We start from the raw sequence: 15,042 nt of genomic DNA, 5'->3' as shown, positions 1-15,042 counted from the left end.
GATGTATAGGTATGTATATTTGCGTGTGTGGACGTGTATGTATATAAATGTGTATGGGGGTGGGTTGGGCCATTTCTTTCGTCTGTTTCCTTGCGCTACCTCGCAAATGCGGGAGACAGCGATAAAGCAAAATAAAAATAAATAAAAAAAAATATGAACTGTGATGCAGCTGTTCGCATTCCTCACATTATGAATTCACGGGCTGCCCCATCCAAGGTTGAGCACACCTCTAATTTCGTCTCCCACTTCTTGTTCCCTCCACCTCTGACATATATGTATATATGAGTCTGTTGTTGTTGGCTGATGATACAGCGCTGGTGGCTGATTCATGTGAGAAACTGCAGAAGCTGGTGACTGAGTTTGGTAAAGTGTGTGAGAGAAGAAAGTTAGGAGTAAATGTGAATAAGAGCAAGGTTATTAGGTACAGTACGGTTGAGGGTTAGGTCAATTGGGAGGTAAGTTTGAATGAAGGAAGTAAAGTGTTTTAGATATCTGGGAGTGGATCTGGCAGCGCATCGAAATATGGAAGCGGAAGTGAATCATAGGGTGGGGGAAGGGGCAAAAATTCTGGGAGCCTTTAAGAATGTTTGGAAGTCGAGAACATTATCTCGGAAAGCAAAAATGGGTATGTATGAAGGAATAGTGGTTCCAACAATGTTGTACGGTTGCGAGGCATGGGCTATGGATAGAGTTGTGCGCAGGAGGGTGAATGTGCTGGAAATGAGATGTTTGAGGACAATATGTGGTGTGAGGTAGTTTGAGCGAGTAAGTAATGTAAGGGTAAGAGAGATGTGTGGAAATAAAAAGAGTGAGGTTGAGAGAGCAGCAGAGGGTGTTTTGAAATGGTTTGGTCACATGGAGAGAATGAGTGAGGAAAGATTGCCCAAAAGGATATATGTGTCAGGTGGAGGGAACGAGGAGAAGTGGGAGACCAAATTGGAGGTGGAAAGATGGAGTGAAAAAGATTTTGTGTGATCGGAGCCTGAACATGCAGGAGGGTGAAAGGCGTGCAAGGAATAGAGTGAATTGGAACGATGTGGTATACCAGGGTCGACGTGCTGTCAATGGATTGAACCAGGGCATGTGAAGCATCTGGGGTAAACCATGAAAAGTTCTGTGGGGCCTGGATGTGGAAAGGGAGCTGTGGTTTCGGTGCATTATTACATGACAGCTAAAGACTGAGTGTGAACGAATGGGTCCTTTGTTGTCTTTTCCTAGCGCTACCTTGCACACATGAGGGGGGAGGGGATTGTTATTCCATGTGTGGCGAGGTGGTGATGGGAATGAATAAAGGCATAAGTATGATTATGTATATGTGTATATATGTATATGTCTGTATGTGTATATATGTGTACATTGAGATGTATAGGTATGTATATGTGCGTGTGTGGATGTGTATGTATATACATGTGTATGTGGGTGGGTTGGGCCATTCTTTCGTCTGTTTCCTTGCGCTACCTCACTAACGCGGGAGACAGTGACAAAGCAAAATAAATAAATAAATATAAATGTACATGTCTACGTATGTATATGTGTATATATGTGAGTCAGTTGTTGTTCGCTGATGATACAGTGCTGAAGGCTGATTCATGTAAGAAAATGCAGAAGCTGGTGACTGAGTTTGATAAAGTGTGTGAAAGAAGAAAGCTAAGAATAAATGTGAATAAGAACAAGGTTATTAGTACAGTAGGGTTGAGGGTCGAGTCAATTGGGAGGTAAGTTTGAATGGAGAAAAACTGGAGGAAGTAAAGTGTTTTAGATATCTGGGAGTGGATCTGGCAGCGGATGGAACCATGGAAGCGGAAGTGAATCATAGGGTGGGGGAGGGGGCGTAAATCCTGGGAGCCTTGAAGAATGTGTGGAAGTCGAGAACATTATCTCCGAAAGCAAAAATGGCTATGTTTGAAGGAATGGTGGTTCCAACAATGTTGTATGGTTGCGAGGCGTGGGCTATGGATAGAGTTGTGCGCAGGAGGGTGGATGTGCTGGAAATGAGGTGTTTGAGGACTATGTGGTGTGAGGTGGTTTGATTGAGTAAGTAATGTAAGGGTAAGAGAGATGTGTGGAAATAAAAAGAGTGTGGTTGAGAGAGCAGAAGAGGGTGTTTTGAAATGGTTTGGGCACATGGGGAGAATGAGTGAGGAAAGATTGACCAAGAGGATATATGTGTCGGAGGTGGAGGGAACCAGGAGAAGTGGGAGACCAAATTGGAGGTGGAAAGATGCAGTGAAAAAGATTTTGACAGGTCGGGGCCTGAACATGCAGGAGGGTGAAAGGCGGGCAAGGAATAGAGTGAATTGGAACGATGTGGTATACCAGGGTCGACGTGCTGTAAATGGATTGAATCAGGGCATGTGAAGCGTCTGGGGTAAACCATGGAAAGTTCTGTGGGGCCTGGATGTGGAAAGGGAGCTGTGGTTTCGGGCATTATTACATGACAGCTAGAGACTGAGTGTAAACGAATGGGGCCTTTGTTGTCTTTTCCTAGCGCTACCTCGCACACATGAGGGGGGAGGGGGATGTTATTCCATGTGTGGCGAGGTGGTGATGGGAATGAATAAAGGCAGTGTGAATTGTGTGCATGTGTATGTGTCTGTGTGAGTATATATATGTGTACATTGAGATGTATGGGTACGTATATTGCGTGTGTGGACGTGTATGTATATACATGTGTATGTGGGTGGGTTGGGACATTTCTATCGCCTGTTTCCTTGCGCTACCTCGCAAACGCGGGAGACAGCGACAAAGCAAAATAAAATAAATAAAAATATAAATGTATAAGTGTAAGTATGTATATGTGTATATTTTGATATTTTTTTTTTTTGTTCCTAAAGAAGGAACAGAGAAGGGGGCCAGATGAGGATATTCCCTCAAAGGCCCAGTCCTCTGTTCTTAACGCTACCTCACTAACGCGGGAAATGGCGAGTAGTGTGAAAGAAAAGTATATGCATGTATATGTATATATTTTGATATGTATATGCATGTATATGTTGGTGTTTGGGTGTTTATGTATATTCATATGTATATGAGTGGATGGGCCATGCTTCATCTGTTACCTGGCACTACCTCACTGATGCAGGAAACAGAGATCAAGTATGATAAATATAATATATATTCTAGGAACCAACCCCTTTATGTGGATGAACAGCTGGGTTGACTGTGGACCAACTGCTAAAACTTGGAGTCGAACCTATGTGATTGACCCAGGGTGGCCTGTGAATGCATCATGGTCAGAAATGCTATCCACTACACCACGGAGATCCAAACTGACATTTTCACTCAGAACATGAGAGATCTAGTTACTACTTCTCAAACGATTATCTAATACTTAAATTTGATGATAAACATACACAATTTTGTGCAATGAAGTCTTTGATATATAGTAACAGAATACTGAATCAATCCAAGGCACTAACCTGAAAAACTGGCACTCATGAGTGGGAAGGCATAGTCAGGTGCCAGTGGTGGTGACCGGCCAGCTGTAGGCGAGGTAGTAGGATGTGGGCGTATAACAGGTATGCTCCCTGTTGTAGGTGTAAGGCGAGGGTGGTGTCTAAGAGGCCAGGGTGCCCGACATAAGGGACAGAGGAGAGGCTGGCCCTGCGCATTCCGATCAGCAGCCCACACTGCCATGCAATGGTGATGCAACAAATTGCGGCACCCAGCCTCACACATCACAAGGCTCTCACCTTCCACCATGCACATCAGGCAGATTGGGCACTGGGATTCATCATCACTGTGAAAAGTGGATATCTGAGTACTGTCTACTAGTTGCCGTAAATAAAGAATTATGATGAGTCATCAAATATGGAGCATCCTTTTATCATCACAAGCTCATTTTCAATTTCTCCCCTACATAATGCTTTTTTCTCAAGACATATGCAGCACACTTTACCTAAGCTAATATCTACTCTACTATTGCCTGAGGCCATAAACTGACAGTGACTACATCTAAGCATACTGAAGGAACCATCTTACTTACTCTGTCCTTATGAGGCATCTAATTTAACCCTTAATCTAAGCTAATATCTACTCCACTACTGCCTGGGGCCTTAAACTGACAGTGACTAAATTCAAGCATACTGAAGTAACCATCTTACTTACTCTGCCCTTATGAGGCATCTAATTTAACCTAACACCTGGAAATGCTAATGATGTTCTCTGGTGCCTCTACACATTACAATATGTATACTTTATGGCTGTTTCTGGTGTCTGTACCCCTACAGCTCGGTCTAAGACCCGACGGATATGCTTTTCTGCTCAGGCTGTTAAGGGCACCTCAGAGTTAATAGCCAGATAATGCATCAAATAAATAAGAATATGGATGATTGTGTTCTTGAAACTTCAAAGTTCGGTAACCATTTTTAGAAGCAGGAAGTTGAGCAGGCATTTTTAATCTTTATTTTTTTACACAAATCCTCAAAAAACAAACTTTTCAGTACTTAATATATACTTTGCAATAAAAAAAGGCTAAGCTCTGATGAATCTAAGAAACACAGCCATCTGTTTGCACCACAAATGCTCACCCCTGTGCCGAAAGTGCCTGCCCTGTTCCTCAGATCCAATTCCCTTCTCAGAAGCCTGCCCAAGCCCGAGGTTCCCACCCTGTCTCTCAAGTCCCACTCTTGTGCCCCAAGACCTCACCCCTGCACCCCTGATCCCACCTCTGACTCTCAAGTCCCACTCATGTGCCCCAAGACCTCACCCCTACATCTGTGATGCCCATACTTCTGCCCAACATTTGTGCCTGCACATGTTCTCAGTGTTCAATCCTGTCCCTTAGGAGTTGCCTGTGCTGTGCTTATTCTCCCTTATATCCTCAAATCACCTAAACCCACCATATCCCAAGTCTATAAGCCTATATCAAATTCTATTTCACTTCCTCTCACTGTATCCCATTTCTTTATATTCTATATTTTCATCTTTCTCTAACAATTTCTAGTCTTATGTTATTGTTATTACTATTACTATTATTATCATTATCATAATTATTATTGTTTATCTAATTATCTAATGATTGATTTTGCTTTGTTGCTGTCTCCCACGTTAGCGAAGTAGCGCAAGGAAACAGACGAAAGAATGGCCCAACCCACCCACATACACATGTATATACATACACGTCCACACATGCAAATATACATACCTATACATCTCAACATATACATATATACACACACAGACATATACATATATAAACATGTACATAATTCATACTGTCTGCCTTTATTCATTCCCATCACCATCCCGCTACACATGAAATAACAACCCCCTCCCCCTCATGTGTGAGAGGTATCGCTAGGAAAAAACAAAGGCCACACTCGTTCACAATAAGTCTCAAGCTGTCATGTCATAATGCACCGAAACCACAGCTCCCTTTCCACATCTAAGCCCTACAGAACTTTCCATGGTTTACCCCAGACGCTTCACATGCCCTGGTTCAATCCATTGACAGCACGTCGAACCCGGTATACCACATCGTTCCAATTCACTCTATTCCTTGCACGCCTTTAGCCCTCCTGTAAGTTCAGACCCCGATCACTTAAAATCTTCTTCACTCCATCTTTCCACCTCCAATTTGGTCTCCAACTTCTCCTCGTTCCCTCCACCTCCGACACATATATCCTCTTGATCAATCTTTCCTCACTCATTCTCTCCATGTGACCAAACCATTTTAAAACACCCTCTTCTGCTCTCTCAACCACACTCTTTTTATTACCACAAATCTCTCTTACCCTTATATTACTTACTCGAACAAACCATCTCACACCACATACTGTCCTCAAACATCTTATTTCCAGCATATCCACCCTCTTCCGCACAACTCTATCTATAGCCCACGCCTCGCAACCATATAACATTGTTGGAACCACTATTCCCTCATACATACCCATCTTTGCTTTCTGAGATAACGTTCTCAACTTCCACACATTCTTCAACGCTCCCAGGATTTTCGCCCCCTCCCCCTCCCTATGATTCACTTCTGCTTCCATGATTCCATCCACTGCCAAATCCACTCCCAGATATCTAAAACACTTCACTTCCTCCAGTTTTTCTCCATTCAAACTTACCTCCCAATTCCCTTGACCCTCAACCCTACTGTACCTAATAACCTTGTTCTTATTCACATTTACTCTTAGCTTTCTTCTTTCACACACTTTACCAAACTCGGTCACCAGCTTCTGCAGTTTTCACACGAATCAGCCACCAGCGCTGTATCATTAGCAAACAACAACTGACTCACTTCCCACGCTCTCTCATCCACAACAGACTACATACTTGCCCCTCTTTCCAAGACTCTTGCATTCACCTCCCTAACAACTCCATCCATAAACAAATTAAACAACCATGGAGACATCACACACCTCTGCTGCAAACCTACATTCACTGAGAACCAATCACTTTCCTCTCTTCCTACATGTACACATGCCTTACATCCTCGATAAAAACTTTTCACTGCTTCTAACAACTTGCCTCCCACACCATATATTCTTAATACCTTCCACAGAGCATCTCTATCAACTCTATCACATGCCTTCTCCAGATCCATAAATGCTACATACAAATCCATTTGCTTTTCTAGGTATTTCTCACATACAATCTTCAAAGCAAACACCTGATGCCACATCCTCTACAACTTCTGAAACCACACTGCTCTTCCCCAATCTGATGCTTTGTACATGCCTTCACCCTCTCAATCAATACCCTCCCATATAATTTACCAGGAATACTCAACAAACTTATACCTCTGTAATTTAAGCACTCACTCTTATCCTCTTTCCCTTGGTAAAATGGCACTATGCCAGCATTCCACCAATCCTCAGGCACCTCACCATGAGTCATACATACATTAAATAACCTTACCAACCAGTCAACAATACAGTCACCCCCTTTTTTAATAAATTCCACTGCAATACCATCCAAACCCACTGCCTTGCCAGCTTTCATCTTCCTCAGAGCTTTTACTACCTCTTCTCTGCTTACCTAATCCTTCTCCCTGACCCTCTCACTTTGCACACCACCTCGACCAAAACACCTTATATCTGCAACTCTATCATCAAACACATTCAACAAACCTTCAAAATACTCACTACATCTTCTCACATCACCACTACTTGTTATCACCTCCCCATTAGCCCCCTTCACTGAAGTTCCCATTTGTTCCCTTGTCTTACTCACTTTATTTACCTCCTTCCTAAGCATCTTTTTATTCTCCATAAAATTTAATGATACTCTCTCACCCCAACTCTCATTTGCCCTCTTTTTCACCTCTTGCACCTTTTTCTTGACCTCCTCCCTCTTTCTTTTATACATCTCCCACTCATTTGCATTATTTCCCTGCAAAAATTGTCCAAATGTCTCTCTATTCTCTTTCACTAATAATCTTACTTCTTCATTCCACCACTCACTACCCTTTCTAATCTGCCTACCTCCCACGCTTCTCATGCCACAAGCATCTTTTGGGCAAGCCATCACTGCTTCCCTAAATACATCCCGTTCCTCCCCCACTCCCTTTATGTTCTTTGTTCTCACCTTTTTCTATTCTGTACTCAGTCTCTCCTGGTACTTCCTCACACAAGTCTCCTTCCCAAGCTCACTTACTCTCACCACTCTTTTCACCCCAACATTCTCTCTTCTTTTCTGAAAACCTCTACAAATCTTCACCTTCTCCTCCACAAGATAATGATCAGACATCCCTCCAGTTGCACCTCTCAGCACATTAACATACAAAGGTCTCTCTTTCGTGCACCTATCAATTAACATGTAGTCCAATAACACTCTCTGGCCATCTCTTCTACTTATATATGTATACTTACGTATATCTCTCTCTTTAAACCTGGTATTCCCCATTACCAGTCCTTTTTCAGCACATAAATCTACAAGCTCTTCCCTATTTCCATTTACAACACTGAACACCCCATGTACACCAATTATTCCCTCAACTGCCGCATTACTCACCTTTGCATTCAAATCACCCATGACTATAACCCAGTCTCATGCATCAAAACTACTAACACACTTACTCAGCTGCTCCCAAAACACTTGCCTCTCATGATCTTTCTTCTCATGCCCAGGTGCATATGCACCAATAATCACCCATCTCTCTCCATCCACTTTCAGTTTTACCCATATCATTCTAGAGTTTACTTTCTTACAGTCTATCACATACTCCCACCACTCCTGTTTCAAGAGTAGTGCTACTCCTTACCTTGCTCTTGTCCTCTCACTAACCCCAGACTTTACTCCAAAGGCATTCCCAAACCACTCTTCCCCTTTACCCTTAAGCTTCATTTCACTCAGAGCCAAAACATCCAGGTTCCTTTCCTTAAACATACTACCTATCTCTCCTTTTTTCTCATCTTGGTTACATCCATACACATTATTATCTTATTTTTATTATCGTCATCATCATAAACTCCAAGTCACTCTTAAATTCCCCGAAATTAGCCTCCAATTTTCTAATCTTAAACATTCTTGTTCAAGGTTTACTTCCCTGCTCTCCTTATCTCATCATTTGGCATCACAATCTAAACATGGAGAAAATTAGCATCAGGAATGGATGAAGGCAGCATGTATGAATATGTACATGTATGAATATGTCTGTGTGAGTATATGTATGTATATGTTGAAATGTATAGGTATGTATATGTGCGTGTGTGGGTGTTTATGTACATACATGTGTGTGGGTGGGTTGGGCCATGCTTTCATCTGCTTCCTCGCGCTACCTCGCTAATGCGGGAGACTGCGTCAAAGTATAATAAAAGAAAAAATAATAAAAAACAAAGAAAGACTCTTGATATGAAAACATACACCTACAATGCATTCAAAACATAACAAGATACAAATGACTAATGACTATTGTTAATCATCAAAAATTTAAGAAAAATGTTTTCCAAAAAGTTGATATATAGTATTTCCTCAAATACAAGAAATCAAGAAATACAAGAGGTCTAAGAAATCTGAGGAACTTGTAGTGACCCTTATAAAAGTTCTCCACAGTATGTAAAGTCCTGGTGTTTCTAATGGCTACAATTCTAAGTCCCAGATTTTTATATCTTTTTTTCTCGTTCTACTAAATGTACCTTTTGATTTCAGTTACAATATTTTACAGGATCTTCCATGTCTGTCATGCCAGTGGTAACCTGTTTATGAGTGCAATCTGGGAAAAATACCTTCCAAGAATTTCCAAGTTTAAATCACAATGTATCTCCCGTCTGTACTCTACAGAGTACAGCCTGTGTTTTCAATCATTCCTGTAGTTTCAGATTTTGAGTGATAATGTACATATCTCTTTATTTATTTATTTATCTTATTATACTTTGTCGCTGTCTCCCGCGTTTGCGAGGTAGCGCAAGGAAACAGACGAAAGAAATGGCCCAACCCCCCCCATACACATGTATATACATACGTCCACACACGCAAATATACATACCTACACAGCTTTCCATGGTTTACCCCAGACGCTTCACATGCCTTGATTCAATCCACTGACAGCACGTCAACCCCGGTATACCACATCGCTCCAATTCACTCTATTCCTTGCCCTCCTTTCACCCTCCTGCATGTTCAGGCCCCTGATCACACAAAATCTTTTTCACTCCATCTTTCCACCTCCAATTTGGTCTCCCTCTTCTCCTCGTTCCCTCCACCTCTGACACATATATCCTCTTGGTCAATCTTTCCTCACTCATTCTCTCCATGTGCCCAAACCACTTCAAAACACCCTCTTCTGCTCTCTCAACCACGCTCTTTTTATTTCCACACATCTCTCTTACCCTTACGTTACTCACTCGATCAAACCACCTCACACCACACACTGTCCTCAAACATCTCATTTCCAGCACATCCATCCTCCTGCGCACAACTCTATCCATAGCCCACGCCTCACAACCATACAACATTGTTGGAACCACTATTCCTTCAAACATACCCATTTTTGCTTTCCGAGATAATGTTCTCGACTTCCACACATTCTTCAAGGCCCCCAGAATTTTCGCCCCCTCCCCCACCCTATGATCCACTTCCGCTTCCATGGTTCCATCCGCTGCCAGATCCACTCCCAGATATCTAAAACACTTCACTTCCTCCAGTTTTTCTCCATTCAAACTCACCTCCCAATTGACTTGACCCTCAACCCTACTGTACCTAATAACCTTGCTCTTATTCACATTTACTCTTAACTTTCTTCTTCCACACACTTTACCAAACATATCTCTTTATCTAAAGATATATATTTTAGCAGTGTTAAAAACTGAAACTATGGGGAAAGTTAATGTAAATGTGTTAATGTAAATCATAAAATATTTAAGCAACTTTCTCTAACTACAATTTCATCAATTCTGAAAGGTGATGCCTGCATGCAACAGTATTCTATTTGGGAGAGTGCTGGCACCTTGAAGCATGTCATCACTGGTTTTATCTCTCACTCTGAAGGTCTATAAAATCTAAAGTCCTGTTTTTTTGTTTTTCAATGTGCTAAATCAAACTGAAATTGCTAAGTGATATCACATAAACTTACAAAATACAACTTTTTCGTCTTAGATTGAGGTCATCAATAACATAATCATACTAACCCAGTGTTTGAGTCTGGATGAGATGAAGGAGGCCCAGTAGGGGTAGAAGGACTTGATCGGCCACCTTTGGTCCCAGATGGCTGTACTCCCACTGCTCCACCACCACCACTCTGGCACCTCTCCCTTGCCCTTACTGCTTTCTTTAGCCGCTCTTCATATGCCCCCATGAGCTGTTCAACCTGTAAATCAAAATAAATAAATGTCCTCTCCACAAATGATTAAATACCCAAAATGTTTATCACAATAGATGATATTCCCATTGTCATACTTGGAATGTGCAACTTCTTCTGTCTTGCAGGTAAATGTAACAAAAACATTAAGGTGCAAATCTCAAACTCAGATAATTCTCAGTATAAACAATTTCATCATCAACATCCTGAACTGGCACTTCTTCTACATACAAGAAAAAATTATACACATAAATAGACCACAAACGCAGAAGTTCAACTAACTACCCCTTCACCTTTTGAAATCTGTATGACTTTTGAATGCCTTGTGTCATAACATAACGGGTATTAGTGATGGGTGCTTTAAATGCAAAGGTAAGTAATGTGGCAGTTGAGAGTGTAAGTGGTGTGTAAAGGGTATTCAGAGTTATGAATGGAAATAGTGAAGAGCTTGTGGATTTGTGTGCAGATAAATGACTAGTGATTTGGAATACCAGGTTGAAAAAGTATACTTACGTGGGTGGGGGAGATGGTCAATGGACATTATCAGATTATGTATCAGTTGACAGGCATGTAAAACAGAGACTTTTGGATGTAAATATGCTGAGAGGGGCAGCTAGTGGGATGTATGATCACTATCTTGTGGAGGCGAAGGTAAAGAATTGTTGAGGTCTTTAAAAAGGAGGCGACAATGTTGCGGAAAAGAGGGTAGTGAGAGTGAGCGAGTTTGGAAAGGAGACTTGTGAGAAGATATACAAGGAGAGATTGAGTGTAGAATGGTAAAATGTGGTAGCACATGAAACGGGGGCAGTGGGTGAGGAATGTGAGGTAATTAGGGAGGTAGTGATGTAATGTGGCAAGGTAAGAGGTGGGCAGATTAGAAAGGGTAGAGTGGTGGGATGAAGAAGTAAAGATGCTAGTGAAAGAGAAAAGAGAGGCATCTAGGAGGTATTTACAAGAAATAAGTGCAAATGATTTGGACATGTCTATGAGAAAAGAGCAGGGGGTCAAGAGGAGGATGCAGGAGTTGAAAAAGAAGGCAAATGAGAGTTGGGGTGAAAGAGCAACATCAAACTTTAGAGAGAATAAAAAGATGTTTTGGAGGGAGGTAAATAATTTGTTAAAGAAAAGAGAAAAAATGAGAAAATCAGCAAGAGGGAAAAGAAAGAGGTAACAGGTATTCGTGGAGTGAGGAGGAGATACAGTGAGTGTTTTGACAGAGTTTGTTTGATGCTGGATGTAGGGTGTTTTGGTCGGGGTGGTATGTAAAATTAGAGTCATGGAGAGTGGCTTGGTGAGGAGAGAAGAGGCATGAGTGGATAGTGTGGCAGTTGAGTTTATAAAAAAAAAAAAAAAGGGGGGGGTGACAGTGTCATTGATTGGTTGGTAAGGATATTCAATGTGTGTATGGATCATGGTGAAGTGCCTGAGGATTGGCAGAATGCTTGTATACTGCCACTGCATAAAGGCAAAGGGAATACGGGTGAGTGTTCAGACTACAGAGGAATAAGAGAGGAATAAGTTTGTTGAGTATACCTGGTAAATTGTATGGGAGGGTACTGATTGAGAGGGTGAGGACATGTATGGAGCATCAGACTGAGGAGGAGCAGCGTGGTTACTGAGGTGGTAGAGGGTGTGTGGATCAGTGTTTGCTTTGAAGAATGTATGTGATATATAATTAGAAAAACAAGAATTTGTATGTGGCATTTATGAATCTGGAGAGGGCGCATGATACAGCTGACGGAGACCCTTTGTGGAAGGTTTTAAGAATACTTGATGTGGGAGGTAAGCTGCTAGAAACTAAGATTTATCTAGGGTGTAAGGCATCTGTACAAGTATGAGGAGGGGAGAGTGAATGGTTCCCAGTGAAGGTCGGTCTGTGGCAGGGGGTGTGAGATGTCCCTATTGTTGTTTAATTTGTTTATGGATGGGGTGGTGAGTGAGGTAAATGCAAGAGCCTTGGGAAGGGGGTGAGTATGCAGTCTTTTGGGGATGAGATGGCCTGGGAAGTGAATCAGTTGTTATTCACCAATGATATGGTACTGGTGGCTGATTCAGGTGGGAGACTGCAGAGCTTGGTGGCTGACTTTGTCCTCAAACATTTCATTTCCAACACATCCACCCTCCTATGTACAACACTATCTATAGCCCATGCCTCACAACCATATAACATTGCTGAAACTACTATTCCTTCAAACATGCCTATCTTTGCTCTCCGAGATAACATTCTCTCCTTACACACATTCTTCACCGCTCCCTCCCCCACCCTGTGACTCACTTCTGTTTCCATGGTTCCATTTGCTGCTAAGTCTACTCCCAGATATCTAAAGCACTTCGCTTCCTCCAATTCTTCTCCATTCAAACTTACATACCAATTAACTTGTCCCTCAACCATACTGAACCTAATAACCTTGCTCTTATTCACATTCACTCTCATATTTCTCCTTTCACACACTTTTCCAAACTCTGTTACCAACTTCAGCAGTTTCTCACTCCAATCAGCCACTAGAGCTGTATCATCGCCGAACAACAACTGACTCTTCCCAGGCTCTCTCATCCCAACAAACTTCATACTTGCCCCTCTCTCTAAAACTCTTGCATTTACCTCCCTAATCACCCCATCCATAAACAAATTAAGCAACCATGGGGACATCACACACCTCTGCTGCTTTTAGCAACTTACCTCCCACACCATATACTCTTAAGACCTTCAACAAAGCATCTCTGTCTACTTTATCATATGCCTTCTCCAGATCCAAAAATACTACATATAAATCCATTTGTTTTTCTAAGTCTTTCTCACACACATTCTTCAAAGCAAACACCTGATCCATGCATCCTCTACCAATTCTGAAACCATACTGCTCTTCCCCAGTCTGATGCTCTGTACATGCCTTTACCCTCTCAATCAATACCCTCCTATGTAATTTCCCAGAAATACTAAATGGAGAGGGGGGCCAGGGGATGTTCCCATGGGGGTGAGTCCTCTGTTCTTTGAGCTACCTCGCTAATGCAAGAACTGCCAAATGGGCATGACAAAAATATATATATCTGAGGAGCACATTCAAGCACACAGTATGATATTTAACTGCTTAATATTTTACTTTCCCTAACTACTGAGAATTCAGGCATAAGGCACTTGCTACAATGCTAGGAAAAAACTGACATTCTTTTCAGTTCACAGAAACATGGAGGCCCCTCCAAGCAGAACAGTAAGATATCTCTCTATTCATAGGCAGACTGCATGTCAAGTTTAGTGGTTGTCTTTATCAATTATGTCTTTTTTTGATGTTCAGCTGTCAATAAAAAACTTATCAGTGTGCAAGTTTTTGAATGTGATGCACCTTCAGCCAAGTTTTGTGGATATTAATGGATATTTTGAAAGCTATGTACTGGAAAAAATTATGCACATGAAGCAAGTACAAAACCAACAGATCTCCCTTAAGAATGAATTAAAAAGAATATTTATTTATTTATTTTACTTTGTCATTGTCTCCTGCGTTAATGAGGTAGCACAAAGAAACATACAAAAGAATGGCCCAACCCACCCACATACACATGTATATACATACACGTCGACACATGCAAATATACATACCCATCCATCTCACCATATACATATATATACACACACAGACATATAAATATATACACATGTAAGTGAGCTTGGGAAGAAGACTTGTGTGAGGAAGTACCAGGAGAGACTGAGTACAGAATGGAAAAAGGTGAGAACAAAGGAGTTAAGGGGAGTGGGGGAGGAATGGGATGCATTTATGAAAGCAGTGACGGCTTGTGCAAAAGATGCTTGTGGCATGAGAAGCATGGGAGGTCGGTTGATTAGAAAGGGTAGTGAGTGGTGGGATGAAGAAGTAAGATTATTAGTGAAAGAGAAGAGAGAGGCATTTGGACGATTTTTGCAGGGAAAAAATGCAAATGAGTGGGAGATGTATAAAAGAAAGAGGCAGGAGGTCAAGAAGAAGGTGCAAGAGGTGAAAAAGAGAGAAAATGAGAGTTGGGGTGAGAGAGTATCATTAAATTTTAGGGAGAATAAAAAGATGTTTAGGAAAGAGGTAAATAAAGTGCGTAAGACAAGAGAGCAAATGGGAACTTCCGTGAAGGGGGCTAATGGGGAGGTTATAACAAGTAGTGGTGATGTGAGAAGGAGATGGAATGAGTATTTTGAAGGTTTGTTGAATGTGTTTGATGAGAGTGGCAGATATAGGGTGCTTTGGTCGAGGTGGTGTGCAAAGTGAGAGGGTTAAGGAAAATGATTTGGTAAACAGAGAAGAGGTAGTAAAAGCTTT

General features: G+C 41.7%; 1 protein-coding gene across 1 annotated transcript in view; it reads right to left on the bottom strand.

The window, feature by feature from the left end:
• The window catches only part of LOC139748232 (mitogen-activated protein kinase kinase kinase 1-like), a 32,876-nt gene extending 22,100 nt beyond the window's left edge, over positions 1-10,776 (bottom strand). Inside the window, exons 1-2 of the mRNA XM_071661096.1 lie at positions 10,572-10,776; positions 3,417-3,736 (exon numbers count right to left, since the gene is read on the bottom strand). Coding sequence (XP_071517197.1) covers positions 3,417-3,736; positions 10,572-10,738 — 487 coding nt within the window. The 5' untranslated portion in view covers positions 10,739-10,776. The remainder of the gene's footprint in view (positions 1-3,416; positions 3,737-10,571) is intronic.
• Between the last annotated feature and the right edge of the window lie 4,266 nt (positions 10,777-15,042).

This window comes from Panulirus ornatus, chromosome 73 (genome assembly GCF_036320965.1).
Source record: "Panulirus ornatus isolate Po-2019 chromosome 73, ASM3632096v1, whole genome shotgun sequence".
Taxonomy (NCBI): domain Eukaryota; kingdom Metazoa; phylum Arthropoda; class Malacostraca; order Decapoda; family Palinuridae; genus Panulirus; species Panulirus ornatus.
Note: the sequence above shows the minus strand (reverse complement) of the source record. Positions and strands in the feature narration are given on the sequence as shown.